We start from the raw sequence: 19,313 nt of genomic DNA, 5'->3' as shown, positions 1-19,313 counted from the left end.
AATCACCTTGAAACCAAAAGTGAAAACAGGTTTAATAGCAGACCTAATACAGGCCTACCATTTTTACTTTTTTGTTACTGGTGCCCTGCTTGATGTCTGCTCTGTAGAAATAACCCACAGTTATGAAAGTCAGTATGACTGATGACTAACCTGTTATTTCACAGGCAGCAGACATGCAGTGGATCTACGAGGTGAGAGGTAAAACCCCTCGAAAGCTCCCACCACTCTGTCCCACATCCTCCTCAGTCATCCAGCCAGCCAGTAAACAGCAGGTGAACTTTGTGGTCCACAACCGTCGGCTTCCTGCTCTGGCAAACTCATCCCCTCTGAAAGCCCACAGATAAACACCTTCATCCCTTCTCATACAACTAAGGTTCTTTGCTTTTTGTATGTTTTTCACAATGTCACCTTCAATTAAAGTGATTCCTTTATAACTTTCAGGCATTTTGAGGCACATTGCCACACTAATTGTATTGGTTCCACCACTTGTTTATTTTTCTTTGAAATGGGTCATTAGTCTTGTTAGCATGTCTCATCAGTATTTCTAATGAGCTATGCATCTGCCAATGCAAACATGTTTTTTCCGACACAGTGACATATGACGGAAATTTAGCTGGATGAGACTGAAGATTGGATTCTTTGTAATTTATAATTTATGATTCTTAACTGAAAGAGACATGATACATGTTTTAACAGACTATATACATACAGATAGTTGGTGCTGCATATGCTATATTCTGAGGACACAAAAAACAAGGAATTTCTTGATAAAATCACTTCTGAAGTTCATTTGTTCCTCTTTGTGTCCTTCCCTTTCTTTATGGTTGGCATAGACATAATAAGGATAATTGATTAGGGATAAAGGCATTTTCTGGATTGAACTCATCACTGTTCCTCAAGAAAAGAGCCTTTGTCCCTGAAGTTTTACCCATTCAGCATGTATCAGATCTATGACCAGCAATAAATGCTAGTAATGGTTGTAATGTCCCTATTATGCCTCAGAGTCCACTTCAAGTAAAATGTTACCAGCCTTGCTTTATTCCCGCCTTCCCTTATGATCTGCTGTTAGATAGTAAAGACTCGGTCTATAAATTAAAGCCACCTCAGACTGCCGATTCGGGGATATTCCAACTACAGACTATACTTCACTAACTAGGACAACCTTGAAATATGCATTTTACTTTCACAAAATCTCTGTATCTTTCAATTAATAAATCAAATCATATGAACCCTAAAAGGCTGTAGCTTTTGCTGTGTGTGCTCATGCTCATTCAAAGTGGAAATGTAAGATTTTCTCAGTATTTAATATTGTAAGCAGCATAATATGAACAACATCTGTGCAATAACACTAGTCGATTTATTATTGATGATATGACTTGTGCTAACAAATCGTAAAGTGTGTTTATTAGCTACATAGATTGTTGCTTGAACAAAAAACCCAAAATATTCAATAGCTTAAATGTCCACAGAATAATACTACAGCTGCATGACTACTGAAGGAACAGACCATTTTTGTCTTATTCATATATTTTCTTAAATGATTTTTTCCCTTTGAGATTCATCCAGGTATTTGTGTTCATCTTGTGTTTATATTGCAAAGAAAACATGACGTATCAGTTAGCCCACATTTAATCATAAATGTAATAGGAGGACTTTAGTGCTTTTTGTTGATATGAAAGTAATGATGAATTAATCTGCTCATTGACAATATGAACCTATAAATGCTTTTTAAAAGCTAATTCGCTAAAAATAATACTGTCTCCTTTACTTCTGTTATATTCTTTTTCTTTGCTTTCTTCACTACATTTTTTGGTCATTATCTGGCAGTTTTTGTGTGACATATGTGATGTTGCATGACCAGGGTCATATGATGTGTTCTTAGGCCTAGTAGAAGACTCTGGAATTTAAAGTGTTGCCATGGTCCCTGTAAGTAAATGACAGATCTTTACTTTTAACATCAGAGTGCCTCGGACATTTATTATTGATTATTTGCTTGCCTCTTTTGTCCTCAATTCATCCGTCCCTGAACTTGCTGAATACAAGATATTTATACATATACAGTACATCAATAGTTCTTGCACTTATTTTTGCTTTTGTCCCAGTGTAGCACCCACTGGTAATGTTTTTACTGCAAAAATACTGACTGTCAGAGCTAAAGCGGAGCATCCACTGTGCAGTTTTATGTTGTCCCACACAGATGACAGAACATAGTGACAGCTTTGCTCGCCGATTAAAATGGCGGTCTTAGGACACGTTGGAAGAGAGGTTCACAGATGGACAAAAGTCTGACAGTCGCAGGAATTGAGTTTGACATTTGTCACATTGTGAAGCTGCTACAACTATCTCCACTGAACAAGATGGTGTTTTTAGAACTCAACATGAGATGGTGCATTGATTAATGCAGCACATGTTTATGATCTAAGATCTAAAATTGTCAATTGGATTTTCTTCTTTACATATAAAATCGACTTTTGTAATGGCTCAATCTGTTGCTTAGCTTAAATTTTTACATCTATTGATATGTAGATGACAAGTGTATCATTGACATATCATCATCCAGTTCTTATAAATATTGTTTCCAAGATTATTAGATCTGTGACTGATAATTAATTTCCAAGACAGTGAGAAATTTCAGCTCATTTTTTGTTGTTGTTTCTTCATCTTAGGTGCTGCACCAAATTCTGTAAATGATGCAGAAATGTAAAATACAATCAGTTTGACAAGATTTTTCAAGCAAAATAAGTATGAATACATAAAATAATAAATGTAATAAATGCAACATAGAGTAGGATGTGCATGTGTGATGCTCTCAGTGGCTTCCTGTGTGTCCACATATGGAGCTGTCCTATGGCTCACCTTGTGCCTGTGGAATTATTCACAAGGCAGTTACGCTCAGTTATGCGTCCATTAAGCACCATCTGCAGCCTGCTGGGGCAAGAATGGAAGCAGGGGAAGGAAAGAGAGCAGATAAAACAAGTAAGTAATAGTGGGAAGATGATGAGCAAGAGGGAGGAAGGAGAAATAGATGATGGAGGGAGCAAAGGGGTGAGAGAGCGAGGAAAGATTAGAGCGGCAGATAAAGTGAACTGTGAGCAGAAGGAGGAGATGCTCCATGTATTTTGCATATTACTCAGAGAAGCCAAGCGAGGTGTCTCTGCAGTAGCCTGTATAACCATGTATCAGCAAGCATGCACATGTTGTGTTTTTGCATTTGTTGATTTCCATCCATAGATTACCTGCAGGAATTTCCTCCCCTTCTTGCCTTCCTCTCCTACGTTGCCTCAGCAACAGATGAAATGAGCCAGCAGTTATTGGCTGATGGCTTGTTATGTAGCCCGGAGTAACGAGAGATCAGACACATAATAATGAAGTCATGATGACAAGCTGCCAAGTGCTGACATCCCAAAACTAAGCTGAACAAAACCGATCCATTGACCTCCCGTACCAACCCAGAAAACACTTTTTTTGAAGATTCCCTCTGAAAATACTTCAGTGCCACAGTTCTCTTCTATGCCAACTCATGTCAGAAGTCAGTACCTGTTTTATCATCAAATGAAGTAAAGTCTCCTTGAAAACTGCTTTTCCTGCACCAAGTCTGTCTGTGATATTCAGTGAAATATAATTACAATAATGCATTTTTGTGTGAATTAACTATCAGTAATTTTCCATAAGCAACTTCTTTATAAGTATAGGCTACTTGTGCATAAATAATGTTAAGATCAACTGAACATTGTTGATCAACTGAACGTTCAACATTATGTGTTAACACAAAGAAGATTAACTGCCGTTTTTATTTGAAAGGAGATTTGCTGCAACCCGCCAAAATGCACTTCAAGAATGGAGTGAACACTTCGGTGGACCTATAAAATCACATACTTTATCATTATTAAATTATGTGATTTAATACAGAGGGAGAAAAAATACCTGTTTTACTTTAATTCATTCATTGTCTGAAGCCACTTTATCCTCACTAGGGTCATGGGGGTCGCTTGGAGCTTATCCCAGCAACTTATGGGCGAAGGCGGGGTACACCCTGGACAAGTCGCCAGTTCATCACAGGGCTGACATGTAGAGACAAACAATCACTCTCACATTCACACCTATGGGCAATTTAGATTAACCAATTAACCTATCAGTTCATGTCTTTGGATGGTGGGAGGGAGCCGGAGTACCTGTTTTACCTGTTTTACCAAAACCAGGTAAGCTGAATCCAAATGTGAAATCAGAGTTTCTACTGACTCAAAATCCTCTATGTCAGGATTTTGGGTCAGTATGTAGCCATTACAAGCATATCAATGGAGAGGTTTAGTTGTACAGGGTGGGGAAGCAAAATTTACAATATTTTGAGGCAGGGATTGAAAGACAGTGTATGACCAATTAGTTTATTGAAAGTCATGAGAATTTATTTGCCACAAGAAAATGTACATAATAGAAAATGTTTTTATTCTATGTGTCCTCCTTCTTTCTCAATAACTGCCTTCACACGCTTCCTGAAACTTGCGCAAGTGTTCCTCAAATATTCAGGTGACAACTTCTTCCATTCTTCTTTAATAGTATCTTCCAGACTTTCTCGTAATAGTTTTGCTCATAGTCATTCTCTTCTTTACATTATAAACAGTCTTTATGGACACTCCAACTATTTTTGAAATCTCCTTTGGTGTGACGAGTGCATTCAGCAAATCACACACTCTTTGACGTTTGCTTTCCTGATTACTCATATGGGCAAAAGTTTCTGAAAAGGTATGGATAATAGTGTTAGGTATGATTATGACATCAGTATATGTTTGGTTTCAAAACAATTGACGTAGTGCCTGCTGAGAAAAAACAACTAAATGTTCATTGTAAATTTTGCTTCCCCACCCTGTATAAATATTAAGTGATCAAATTCAGAGGCTGAAAACCTGAAATACCTGAAAAAAAATCACAGCAGTAAAAAGTGCTGCAACATGGAAAGCTGGAATTTTCACTGGACTCGAACGCAGAGAACTTACTGGTGAACCTGTTCCCCTCTAAACTCAGCTCTCGAACTAATAGAATGAGAATCATTTTTGCAAGTGGTAAAGAATCTTCTGTTTAACCATAGAGCAACAAATTGTGATCAAGTAGTTGAGGACACGGTAAAAGCATATCTTCCATTCATATCTAAGATTCTGGAGAAAATAGTAGCCAATCAGTTATGTGACTTCCTTCAATCCAACAGTCTATTTGAGAATTTCCAGTCAGGTTTTAGGGAACATCATAGTACAGAAACGGCACTGGTCAGCGTTATCAATGACCTTCTAACTGCTTGGGATAAGGGTCTTGTTTCTATACTAGTTTTATTCGACCTATTAAAGGATCGGCATTAATGTGGTTCAAATCTTATCTAACAGATCGTTTTCAGTTTGCTAATAATGAATCCCCTCAGCGCACTACAGTAAGTTATGGAGTTCCTCAAGGCTCAGTTCTTGGACCAATACTGTTTATCTTATACATGCTTCCTTTAGGTAACATAATAAGGAAACACTCCCTCAACTTTCATTGTTACGTTGATGATACCCAATTCATTTATCTATTAAACCTGTTGAAGCCAGTCAGCTAACTAAACTACAGGAGTGCATTAAAGGTATTAAAGATTGGATGATCAACAAGTCTCTGCTGTTGAACTCAGACAAAACTGAAGTCATTGTGCTTGGCCCAAATACTGTTAGAGATGCAGTGTCGAGTGAAGTAGTCACCATGGATGGTGTTACCCTGGATCCCAAAACCACCGTGAGGAATCTAGGCATTATGTTCAATCGGGATGTATCTTTTAACTCACACATAAAACAGATTTCTAGAACTGTCTTTTTTCATCTGCGTAACATTGCTAAAATTAGGCATATTTTAACACTGACTGATGCGGAAAAATTTGTCCATGCTTTTATTACATCCAGACCAGATTATTGTAATTCATTCTTCCCAGCCTGTCCCAAAAAGTCTTTCTAGACCCTTCAATTAATCCAGAATGCTGCTGCTTGTGTACTGATTAGAACCAGTACCAGAGACCATATTTGTCCTGTGTTGGCTTCTCTGCACTGGCTCCCTGTAAAAGCTAGGATAGACTTTCAAATACTCCTCCTCACTTACAAAGCCCTTCATGCACACCTACTTATCTCAAAGAGCTTTTAGTTCCATACAATCCATCTGGAGCACTATGCTCTGAACATGCAGGCTTACTGGTGGTTTCTAGAATCTCCAAAAGTAGGACGGGAGCTAGAGTCATCAGCTATCAAGCTCCACTAATGTGGAACCACCTCCCTCTTTATGTTTTAGAGTTGGCCAAAAACCTTCCTTTTTGATGAATCTCATAGTTCATGTGGCTCAGGCTGCTTTTAGTTATGCTGCTATAGGCTTAGCCTGGGAGACTCATCATGATACACTGAGGTCTTCTCAGCTTCTCCTCCTCTCTGACCTCCTCTCTGCTCCTACTCTTCTCTGACTTTCTCTCTCCTAATCTTTTCCTCTATTCATGCCCCAGCAAATACATACTGACTTGACTTCATCCCCAGAGTCTCTGTGCTTTATCGCCTCACAGGTTTTCCCTGGATCATCCCTGGACCTGCTGTTTGGGTCCCTTTTCTCTACTGCCTTCATCGTCATCACTCACTTATCCATATTGTTTTGATAGTGTTTATTATATACTTACGTAGATGGTAGAGGTTTCTATTATTTGTACAAACAGTTGCAGTACTAGTATATCCACTGTTAATACTTTTACTTGTAGTAGTAGTATTAACAGTTATGGACATTTGTTCTAGCCATTGGTATTTATAATAGCACCAGCTGTTCTACTTTTTAACAGTTAAAGTTCAGTTTGCTGTGCCTTTATGTGTCCCCCCAATCTCTCTCTCTTTTTCTCTTCCTCTACCCTCTCTCTTTAACCCCAGCAAGGCAGATGACCATCCTCCAGGAGACAGGGTCTGCTCGAGGTTTCTGCCTGTTAAAAGGAAGTTTTTTCTCACCACTGTCACCTGGTGTTTGCTCCTGAAGGATTCGGTTGGGTTTCTGTAAATTGGCTTGAGAGTCTGCTTTCAAATCAGCTCTATATGTAAAGTGTCATGAGATAACTTTTGTTATGATTTGGCGCTATATAAACACATTTTGATTGACTGACTGATATGAACAGATGAGTCGCAGAAGGTTGCTCAAAATTAATTTCCTCCACTTGAATCTTGATTTTTTTTTTTCCCTCCAGTTTTGGTGATGTAAGTAATAAATGGGAGAGTTATTTCATCCAGATATTTCTAAAATGGAAACCAGGTACCAAGGGGCTTCAACCCAAATGTGATGGGGATTACTGTTGGTTCAGCAGGAAACCGTCACAACCAACAAGAACAAGACACAGTCTCTTCTTTATTGGGATGGATGTGCAAGTAAATTTAACCAGTTTGCCATATTATGTTCGAATGATGAATACACAATAAAAGCTGCACAAGTAGAAAATGTATGTTTTTTACATGTTCACATTCAAAATCACAGCTTCCTGGTGGCATTCTTCAGCCTTCCTGATTTAGTCAAGATCAGATATTTTTTTATAAACAAACACATAAAACAAGACAATTCCTAAAGAAACCTTTCTTAACATACTTAGGTTTATTCTTCTTTGGGCTTTCATACCCATAGTAAGTTTGACCAATTTATCTCAGTGTTTAGTCTTTTTTACTTGGTCACATATCTCAAAATCCTGACGAGCAGGAGGATTGGTTGGGCGTTGTCCAGCCAGTGCTGCGAGCGTTTATGGGTGATATCACAATAACCACTGTGACTCACATCCAAGCAAGATGGGTATTGGAAACTTTGGGCAGCGTCGCTTCATGGGCATGGATGCTGTTCAAAGCCAGGAAGTCAAGGCGCTTGATTATCAAGAAGAGCAGAGTTACCAGCAAATTTAGTCTTCAAGTCCAGGATGAGGTCATCCCATCCATCGAGGGCAATCCAATAAAGTGCCAGGGGAAGTGGTTCAATGCGTCATTGACAGATGGTGCCAATGTCGAAGAGGCAGTGAAGCAGACTGAAGAGTGGCTGAAGAGGATCGACAGATCTCTACTTCCGGGCAAGTTCAAGACCTGGCTGTACCAACATGGCCACTTGCCCAGGCTCCTTTGGCTCTTCACTGTTTACGAGTTCCCCATAACAGCCGTAGAGGTCATTGAGAGGAAGACCAACAAACATCTATGAAGATGGCTTGGTATTCCCCCAAGTTTCTCCTCAGTGGGACTTTACATCCGGTCTGGGCAGCTGCAGCTCCCTGTATCATCAGTTGTGGAGGAGTACAAGGTGGCAAAGTGCAGAGTTGTGTTGAGTCTGAGGGATTCCAACGATAATCTGGTCAAACAAGCAGGCGTCACAACCAGGTCCGGGTGCAAGTGGGCTGTCAATGCAGCTGTGGAGCAGGCAGTGAGCACTCTGAAGCTGCGTGACATCATCGGCAACCAGTGCATCCATCAGCAAGGCCTTGGCACTGCTCATTTCCAGACTTGGAGTGATGCAAATGCAAGGTCCAGATGAGACATGGTGCAGGCAGCGGTCCGGAGCAGGGAGGAGGAGAAACGGATAGCCAGGGCAGTGGAACAAGGTTCCCAGGGGGCGTGGACAAAATGGGATCTGCCCAAGCATAAGGACACATGGTCAGAGCTTAGGCGACTGGAGCCTTACCACATCTCCTTCCTCTTGAGGTCCGTGTATGACACCCTTCCTTCGCCATCACACCTGCACACGTGGGGGCTGAGAGAGGATCCACTCTGCAAGCTCTGTAGCCAGAAGGGAACTTTAGCACACATACTGTCCGGGTGCAAAACAGCTTTAACCCAAGGACGGTATAGGTGGTGCCACAATTAAGTTCTCCTCTCACTTACTGACACCATAGAGCAGGAGAGAGGCAAAAAGAGACCAGCTGGCACAGTCACAAGGAGTGCGATCACCTTCATTAAGGAAGGAGCTAGGCCTACTAAGACCATAAAAACAAAGCCCATCATTCTTCAAACTGCAAGCTCCTGGGAGATGAGGGTTGATGTAGGAAGGAGGTTGCAGTTTCCGGAGGTGGTCCAAACAACCCTCCAGCCATACATTGTGCTGTGGTCAACCAAAGACCAGAGGAAAATTCTGGTCGAACTGACAGTGCCATGGGAGGAAGGTTGTGAGGAGGCCCACGAAAGGAAGGCCGCGAAGTACCAGTCTCTGATCCAAGAGTGTAGAGACGAGGGCTGGCAGGCATGGTTGTTCCTGGTGGAGATTGGGTGCTGGGGCTTCCCAGCCCAGTCGGTATGGCATTTGCTGTCAGCTCTGGGTCTGGATGAGGATAACAAAATGCAAGCTGCTCGCAGGATGGAGGAGGAGGTAGAACGTGCCTCATGTTGGATCTGGAGTAAGCAAGAGGAGGAAGGCTGGAGGCCAGGAGCAGGTGGGCAGTGAGCTGGCCACTCATTGCCAGCCCACCAACAGGAGAGTGTTGTGGTTGAGGGCCGAAACACTCAGTGAAGGTTGTGCACCACCTGATGACACCTACTCCTGGCCAATGGCTACAGCTACCTGCTAAGGTAGCTGAGAAAAAGCACTCAAAGTGTATGCAACAAGGCATTTGTTTTTTGTTCAGCTACAGACCAAAAGGTCCTTTATCATTACTCATTAATAAAAAGTTTAATGGAAAAGGCCTTTTACAGTCAAAGACATCATATTGCGTCTCTGTTCACATATTTATACATTACATCTGTTGAGCAAGTGCTAATTTACATTCAGAGTTACTCTTGGGTTCAGTAACAGCTTTGTACACACCTCATCAAAATTTAAGACCGATTGAAAAATTGCATGAATTTACATTTTGCACTGTTGGATCTTAAATGTTCTATGTAGAGTTTGAAAATGCAAAAAGAAGAAATAGGAGTGAGACAAAAAAAATATTTGAGTAAGCAATTTATTGAAAACAATCAAACTGAAATAGGCTGTTCATTAGCTGATCAAAAGTTTAAGACCACAGCCTTTAAAAGCCAAAATCTGAAAAAAAAAAAAAAATCTGGATTCAGTGTTATTTTCTGTCAGGTATTCACACTGTCATGACCTGATGACAAAGGCAAAAAAGTTCTCTCTCTTTGAACATGGTCGGGTTGTTGAGCTGCATAAGCAAGACCTCTCACAACATGCCATTGCTACGAGGTTGGATGTAGTAAGCCAGTCATTTTGATTTTTTTAAAAGATCCAGAGGGTTATGGAACAAAAAAATCAAGTGGTAGACCCAAAAAAATATCACTGGCGCTGAGCCAGAGGATCCAGTTGGCTGTCCATCAAGATACGGGACGATCCTCAATCCAAATTAAGGCCATGACTGGTGCCAACTGCAGCCCAATAACCATCAGACGGCATCTGCCAGAGAAGGGCTTTAAGAACAAAAACCATTTTCAAAGGTCTGGTCTCCTTCAACGCCACAAAATTGCCCGTTTGGACTTTGCAAGAAAGCACCAAATATGGGACACTGAAAGGTGGAAGAAAGTTTTATTCTCTTATGAGAAAACATTTAACCTTGACATTCCTGATGGCTTCCAATGTTACTGGCATGACAAGGAGATCTCACTGGAGATGTTTCCAAGTGGCACAGTGGAGGGGGTGCCATCATGATCTGTGGTGCTTTTTGCTTCAAGTGGAATAATGAAGCTTCAGGTTGTGCAGGGGCATCAAACGGCAGCTAGCTATGTGGAGATGTAAGGGGCAAGGGGTCTGTATGGTAATGACTGGATTTAAAAACAGGACAACGCTGCAGTTCACAATGCCCATCTGACAAAGGACTTCTTTCAGAAGAATATTGTCACTCTTTTGGACCATGCTCCCTTGATCTTGTGGTGGAAAAATTTACTTTTTATATTTTATACTCTTTTAATATGTTATACTGTTCAGTACATGCTGAGTCATTGTTATGTGTGATGTTTACCACTCTGTAGCAACCCCGACTTGGGGACGAAGTTCTTACCTTGAGTTGAAACCCAAACACCTAAATGTCTGAATGTGTAGATAGAGGATGGCGCCTGTATTCAAGCAAGGTTAGAGTGAAGAGGTCATCATGACCTCTTCACGGAGCAGAGAAGGAGTAGTATGGGGTGTTACGATGTACGTAAGGAATGACATCATAGTTTGAGGGGGTTGGATTTGGTTCTATATAATCTTTAGTTTTCTCTTGTTTAATCAAACTTCATTTACAGAGCTTTGTCTGTGATTGATTTCTCAATAAATGCATTTATTATTTTAACTCTAACTTTCTCCCTTTTTCTTTGTGTGAGTTAACAGTTGAACGGTAAATTTCCACGACAGTCTCAATCCAGTTGAGAACATTTGGGGATGGATGGCAAGGGAAGTTAACAAAAATGGACATCAGTTCCAGACAGTGGATTCAAAATGACTGTCTTGCTGTGTCCAACCTCAGCAGCGATGGCACGTTGAGGCCTTTCTTACGCAGCTCAACAATCCAACCACGTTCAAAGAGAGAAAGCTTTTTTGCAGCAGGAGGTCATGAAAATGTGAAAACCTGACAGAAAATGACAGTGAATCCACATTTTTGCACAGATTTTAGTTTTTAAAAGCTGTGGTCTTAAACTTTTGATCGACTGATGAACAGCCTATTTCAGTTTAATTGTTGTTTTCAATAAATTGCTTACTCAAATATTTTTAGTCCCACTCCTATTTCTTCTTTTTGCATTTTGAAACTCTACTTACAACCTTCTTACAACCGTGCAAAATGTAAATTCATGCAATTTTTAAACTGGTCTTAAAATTTAGAGTGTATAAACTCCGCATTTATTCACACAGCTACCAAGTAATGTAAACAATGACAAAATATAATAAGTATTTATTGGTCCAACAGAATGTATTTCAAATTTCATTTATGGGCAGGTCATGTGTAGTGGATTACATTTTAGAAGAACCCTGCCAGCTCTAGGCTTTACCACTCGCTGTGTCTTACATAAGCTTTGTTAAAATGTGATATCACCTTACCTGAAAATGTTGAATTTATCTAATCCCAGTACATAAACCTGACAAACTAAACCTTCCTCAGAAACACCAGGACATGCTGTAGGAGCCTTGGAAATTACAGTTAAAAAAACAGGACAGAGTATGCGAACATTGTAGGTTTCAAACAACTTTGATGCCAATTGACAGGCGAGCCATATGGCGCTGCATTAACTAATCCTGCTCGTTTCCCAGACATTCCTAAATGGATTATCTACTTGGCTGCTTAATACTATTTCATTTTCATTCTGTCACAGAGAGTCCTATCCCCATACATCACTCACACTGGGATTCAATTAGCATGGCAGTAATTAAGCAGGGGCTGTTTCTCCCTGAAATGCACACAAAATTATTTGACAGCCTGCAAGTGGCAGGGAAAGCAGAAGTGTGTGTGTGTGTGTGTGTGTGTGTGTGTGTAGGTGTGTGTGTGTGTGTGTGTGTGTGTGCGTGTGTGTGCGTGTGTGTGTTTGTCTTTTATGACAGAGAAGGAAAGGAGTGGGTGATAAAACAAAGTAAGATATTGTCACTTTGTCTAATACCGTCGCCACTTGTTACTAAGGAAATTCAGCGGTTGTCAAGTGACACACACACACACTCCCACACTGGACTGTTTTTATCGTGGTGTCGACTGTAGGTGCTTTCATTTCCAATTAGGTTTGAATTTATTGATTTATTTGGTAACTGAGTCAGTGCATGTAACAATCGGACTCGCAGTACGATAGATGGAAAGGGCAAAGGCTTGAACGTATTGATTTTTGGCAAGTCTTACAAATAAAATATAGAAAATTGATGATGTGCAGATATTATTTTATCTTTTTGAAGTTGGACCAACAGAATATTTTGGAATTGACAGCAGCAGTGAATTTCTGATTAGATATCTCAATAGAATAAATAATGAATAATCCTGAACTACTACTTTACAATAAAAATGTTAACCATCATTCATCAATCATCAATCCTTAATGGTTTGTAATGTATTAGTGTCCAAACCTGAGAACAAGAACAAAATCCTAGAGAATTTATTTCAACTATGACGTTTCCAGCAGCATCACCCCTCTTAAGGCCTTCTAGAGAAACATAGAGAAGCCTCTTAAAAACCAGAATCCCTTTGTGTTACATCATGTGATCTATAAATCTTACATTAGGAGGGTTTTACTCAGGGAATGTTTGTCTCTGAGCTACCATTCTGTCATTAATTCATAGAAGTTCACTTTTCAACTCAATGCTGTATCTTTAAAGCTATAGCTAGCTGGCACTTTACACTTCAGTTGTCTTTATTAGTGACCCACAAATTAGTGACTTTTATTCTGGAAATATTTTACCCTTAGACCATTGAAACCAGTCTTAGATGAAGCAGCTATTTTTATTCCAGAGGGTGCTCATATTCTCCTATTTCTCATTATTTTTGTGAGTATTTGTTTAACAACAGCATGTTCTCCCCATGTTTGTGTGGGTTCTCTCCAGGTGCTCCTGGATCCTCCCACCATCCAAAGACATGCACTGATAGGTTAATTGGTCAACCTAAAATTGTCCATGAGTGTGAATGTGAGAAGGATTGGTTGTTCGTCTTTATATGAACTGGCAACTCATCCAGGGTGTACCCCCCCTTGCTCATAGGTAGCTGGGATAGGCTCCAGCATCCCCTGTGACCCTAGTGAGGATAAAGCAGGTTCAGAAGATGGATGGATGGATGTTTTACAGCATCTCATTAATGAGCATATTTGCTTCATATTTTTTCTTTCTAATGTCTGAGTGCAATGTAATGATTTGTTAATACATAAGCCTCTCAGAAATCATTACAGATTGTACAATACTAGAATGGTATTAATTCCATACTATTCTACCTTGGACATCCCAGTTCATGTAATTTTCTTACATTCATGTACAAACACATTATGTTCGTGCAGCCTTGTGAAATCTTAAAGAACAGCTGCTATATGCAATGAATAGTAACACTTGCAAACAGAAAAATAATCTATTTTGGGAAAATGACAAAATGAATCCAAGTTTGGTTGCTGCAGATTTAATTTATTTGTATTAATGTGATTTCAACCCAGTGATTTACATAAATAAGCAAATTGTCCTGAATTGTTCCTTAGATTTTCAGCAAAATTTCTAATCCGCTGATAAGTTTTAGAAACCACATACTAATGATGCTCTGAGGGCCAAGCTTAAAAAACTCACTATTTGGAGAGCTTTAGAAATTTCAAGACACTCCATGACAGGAATTGTGGGTAGGTTGGGATGTAATGATCAGATTATTGATGTGGTTACTCCATTTAGGCTACGTTTAGACCGCAGGTCTGAATGCACAATTCGTATTTTTTTTTTTGTGAAATACAATTTTTTTGTGTGCTCATTCATATTACACATTAAATGTGACTTCTATCAGTTTTGAGTATGAACTGAATGCAACCCTGAGTGATCCACATGCACAAAAGAGGCTCCGACGTAATACGTGACCATGCAGGCATGCCCTGTGTTTATGAAAGTAACACTCCTGGGATGCAGAATTGTGACATTTGTTGAATTTCAGTGACGTAAAGGTTGGATAAATGCGACCTGGCTGTTCAGACTGACGTTGTATTGCAAAATATCAGATAGGAATTGGATTTAGGACCACATATGAAAGTGGCCTGGGTTGGATGTGAAAAAATCAAATTTGTGCTGTTCAAACTGTCTTTAACAGATCGGATACTGGTCACATATGGGTAAAAAAATCAGATTTGGGCCACATTTGCCTGCATATTTGTCTGAATATTTGTCCAACAGCCTGAACTTGGAGCAAATTTTGTCTTTTTTAAGTACAATTTTAGAGCTCAGCTCAGTCAAAAAGTCTTCTGCAGACTTTGTCGTCTTATCACACATCTTCACGCTCACAAAAACACTCCAGAAATGGTCCAGTGTCCTCCCTCACCTACTGGTTGGAGTGTCCAATCACTCATCAGCTCCTTCTCCCACCGAAACAACTGCAAGGTTCTTTGAAGTGAAATCTAATTATTACTGCGGCGCTTCCTCTGCGAACAGTGCATGTTCGTCTCTACAGTTATGCCTTGGAGCGTGAGTGCATTTGTGTGTGTGTGTGTGTTACTGCACACCTATCAAAACTCCCTCTGGTGAACATGACAGAAGAGATGGGGAGAAAGAACAAGCTGCTCAACCCTGCTTTCATCTTCTTCCCCTTTTTACTGCCTGAAAATGCAGCTTTGACACTTAAAAAATCATTGTGTGTGTGCGTGTGTGTGAGAAAAGAGATAGTCATGCAGCTGAAGATAGCAGGAGATTCACTTTCTGCATACATCAGTGTTTGATAAATTATCACTGACTTTTGTGTGTGTGTGTGTGTGTGTGTGTGTGTGTGTGTGTGTGTGTGTGTGTGTGTAATAGACAGCATGCATGTTGCTGTGTCACACATTTGGAAGCAGCGTCGTGATTTGACAGATTGTTGTGTGTTGACTTGCTGCTGTGTGTGCTTCATCTGAATGTGTTCGTACACTCTGAAAGCTGATGCTTCTATATCTTGGTGAATGATGCTCTGGCATTGTTTTTTTGTTTGTATATTTGTGTGTTGTAAGTGTGCATTTGTATGACTGCTGTGAAACTATCCACAACCAACACCTGTGTCTTGTTTCTGGCGCCGATGGAGACAGATAGAGAGCTGGAAACACTTGGCAGCAGGATATGAAATATGCTAATGAAACACCATTATAAGAACCCATCATCACACACATTGGAGGAAGAAAATGAAAAACTTAGCAAAGGATTTTGTCTCTTTCCGACCTTGTTTCTAGACAAAATTGGAATTATCTTGCCCTCCTGAGGGCAACATTTGCTGCTTTTGAGAAATTGTACTTAGGCTGGGAAAGTGCAGACTGCATTGGAACATCAATCATAATGGAAACAAACTAATTTCTTTTTGTTTAAGGGGACAGTGTACTTGCCCACAGAAGAGATTATGGGTTGCTTACAAATGACATTAGCATCATTTGTAAGCTGTTTGTTTCCTGCAGTACACATGCAATATAAAGGGAGTAGATGCCTCTAACAGCAGGGGTGGCTGTAAAACATTAAAATCACCAGGCATTTCTTGGTTAGTAAGTGGACTCCTGAGGCCTATTCAGTCCATTTTAACCAGAAAAAAACCCTATTTAAAAGCTACAACATTATTAAAAGTAATAACATGCATTCCGAAAATACCAACATTAACCTCCTTTCTTCAAACTTTATAATCAAGTCTCCGACTTGAAAAGTCAGAGAAAAGCAAATCTCTCGTCCACATTAATGCCTGCATGCCCATGGTAGATTTATTGTTATACCACTTATATAAAGTGTAAATCTGAAAGCTACTGTAATCACATCTGAAAAATGAACACATGCCTGTATAGTTTGCACTCTTCTGTCTACCTAACTGCAAAGCAAATGAGATACATTGGATTTTTGGTTTTTCTAAGGAATTACTCAAATGCTGTGCAGATCCAACGTGATAGCATGACTTGCGTAAATATACAAGCTACTTTTAATTGCTGTGTTATCTGTACACATTGTAAGCTTTCTGTGTGTATGTTCATGCCGAGTCAAATACCACGCACTGAAGGTTAGGGTTAGGGGTTAGGGTTAAGGGTTAGGGTTATATGAACCGGAGATCTTGGTGTATATTGACACGCTATCAAATGGCGTTGAATAACACGCGAAAGGTTGAAAATGCGTACACACTACCAAATGCCATAAGAATTGGCGTGACATATGTTGCGATTTCATGAGATCAGTCCCACAGATCCATTATTGATGCTTTCCAGAAGCTACAATTAACAATAATGCAGTGCTTATTTCAAGATGCAACACAGAAAAGTGCTTAAACCACACACTTGTGTTAATCTGTGGAGGGATCTCCTTAGTGGTATGGAACTGGGTTTTCTGAAGCTGTATCAGTCAAGGTGAATCTGTCTTCTCAGGTAGACCAACCAGCTGTAACTGACTGCTGAAAGTAGTAATAATGTTGTATATTTTGTGACAATGGCACCTTGATGTGGGTGGGACATGTTAGACAGGAACTGAATGTATTGTATTGTACATATCAGTGTTTCCCTTTCTGAGCCATGGCACATATTTTACATTAGAAAAATCACAAGGCACACCACCAAACAAAAATGCCACAAAAAGTATATTTATTAAAATATAATGCAAATCTGCAAACCTTGTGAGGGTCTTTGCCACCTTCTTCTTTCTTGCTCTCCCCCCTTCACCCCCCCATGTCAGGTCCGGCATCGAAATGTGGTTCAACAAAACTCCTAATGAAGACAGTAGATCATCAAGGGGAGCTTCATATACTTTATGAAGTTTCCCTTGGCAAAGCAAATTTGTTCAGCACCAAAAGGAACCAGACTACCATTCTGCTGTTATGATGCTGGGCAAGAAAAATTAAAAAAAAAAAAAAAGAAAGAAATATAATGCAAATCTAGTCTCAATTTACTTACTCAGTGTGCAACCTGGGCCTATTTAGTTGAACACAAAGCTGATATTCTTGGAGCAATTGAAGAAAGACACACATGAATCTTCCTCAACAACTCTGAGTCTCTTTTTTTTGTCTTTATATCAGTCACGCTTGAAAAGCCGACCTTGCATAGACAGGTTGTGGAGAAAGGGAACAGAAGTGAAATAGCTTTGTTTTCCAGAATGGGGAACTCCTTCAGACATCGGGGGTGCACGGGTGACATTGTCACGGGGCATTATGAACAAGAAAGCTGAGAGGGGTGCGTCAGCGACCCCTTGGACGGACCCCCCAGTTTACAGATTGAGGTTCATTGTATAATAGTATGGGAGGCATATCTCCCCCCGCCCCAACCTGATACCTGGGGTTTGTGGGTAACCCGCTGATCCGCACATCGCTAGTGAGGGGGGCTTTATCAACAGAACGCACCGCATTGGGGCTGGTTCACTTTCACTTTTATTTTGCAAAGGGAAACAGGAGAGTGTTGTTGATCATTGGTGCGTGCAGTTGTATGGATCTGTATCATGCTGCTTGTTTACAGTACCATTCATTCATTTTCTGAACCCACTTTACTAGGGTCACAGGGGGTCTCTTTGAGCCCATCCCAGCTATTTATGGGCGAAGGCGGGGTACAGCCTGGACATGTCGCCAGTTCATTGCAGGGCTGACATATAGAGATAAACAATCCCTCTCACATTCACACCTATGGGCAATTTAGATTAACCAGTTAACCTATCAGTGCATGTCTTTGGATGGTGGGAGGAAGCCGGAGTACCCGGAGAGAACCCACGCAGACACGGGGAGAACATGCAAACTCCACACGGAAAGGTCCCACCCCCATCGACTGGTGTTGGAATCAAACCCAGGACTTTCTTGCTGTGAGGCACGAGTGCTAACCACTGCACCACCATGTCACCCATTTACAGTACAGTACCAGTTTACCAGTTTACAGTACCCATCAGGTGAAGTTGGATAATTTTCCATGGCACACCTGATGATTTCTCACAGCACACTTAAGTGCCACGGCACACTGGTTGGGAAACACTAGTATTAAACTGTATATATAGTCTCCAAAGTTGACATGGTGGAAGCAGAAAATGAGTGAGTATTAGGATCTGAGCAATGGCTGACGACCAGGTCAGAGCATCTCCAAAACAGGTGGTCCTGTCTGGTGTTAAAGTAGGACCACATAATCTCAATCGAACATCTTTAGTTAATATTTACAGTATATTTATGCCTTAAATTTCTGTTAAATTATAGGAATACTGACAGTGGAATATTTGGTTAAAGAACCACTCAGTTGTTAACAATACCATGTTTTATCACACAGATGGGTAATAATAAGAAGGGAACTGGATACTCTTGTACTGTATTTATTGTTGCTTATTTTACAAAGGATTTGCCTTGTAAATGAACACTGTCATAAACGTAAATGTCTGAATGAGTCTTTGGGTTGACTGCTTCCTCTTCCATATCAAGACTTGATTGGTTTTCATCACACTCTTTTTTGAGATCGACAGAGGCCAATGTCGAAAAACAGGAAAGTGACCAAAACAGACGCAAAGATGCTTCTTGTGAGTATGATGCTTTAATTACTTGATGATATGTTGAGTATTTTATTAAATGATTCAAGATTTTTGTAATGCAAGAGAATGACTAATAAGTTGGTTATTAGTTTAAATTCTTTAACAAAAATTGTAAGTCTGCTCAACAGTTTTTGCAATCCGAGCAAACAAATATTAGCAAACATGTTGATCAAGTTTGCACATATATATATATATATATATATATATATATATATATATATATATAT

The 19,313-nt window shown here is 40.0% G+C and overlaps 1 protein-coding gene and 1 long non-coding RNA gene across 2 annotated transcripts in view; both read left to right on the top strand.

The window, feature by feature from the left end:
• Positions 1-1,495, top strand: part of LOC115433268 (cilia- and flagella-associated protein 47-like) — a 57,390-nt gene extending 55,895 nt beyond the window's left edge. The window contains exon 67 of the mRNA XM_030154589.1: positions 165-1,495. Within this exon, the coding sequence (XP_030010449.1) occupies positions 165-344 (180 nt within the window). The 3' untranslated portion in view covers positions 345-1,495. The remainder of the gene's footprint in view (positions 1-164) is intronic.
• Positions 1,496-5,429: 3,934 nt separating this feature from the next.
• On the top strand, positions 5,430-16,822 carry LOC115433552 (uncharacterized). Its single transcript, XR_003937378.1, has 3 exons — positions 5,430-5,594; positions 5,651-5,661; positions 16,812-16,822. It is a non-coding gene; the product is annotated as an uncharacterized LOC115433552 (long non-coding RNA).
• Positions 16,823-19,313: the final 2,491 nt, after the last annotated feature.

This window comes from Sphaeramia orbicularis, chromosome 2 (assembly GCF_902148855.1).
Source record: "Sphaeramia orbicularis chromosome 2, fSphaOr1.1, whole genome shotgun sequence".
In the NCBI taxonomy this organism is placed as follows: domain Eukaryota; kingdom Metazoa; phylum Chordata; class Actinopteri; order Kurtiformes; family Apogonidae; genus Sphaeramia; species Sphaeramia orbicularis.
Note: the sequence above shows the minus strand (reverse complement) of the source record. Positions and strands in the feature narration are given on the sequence as shown.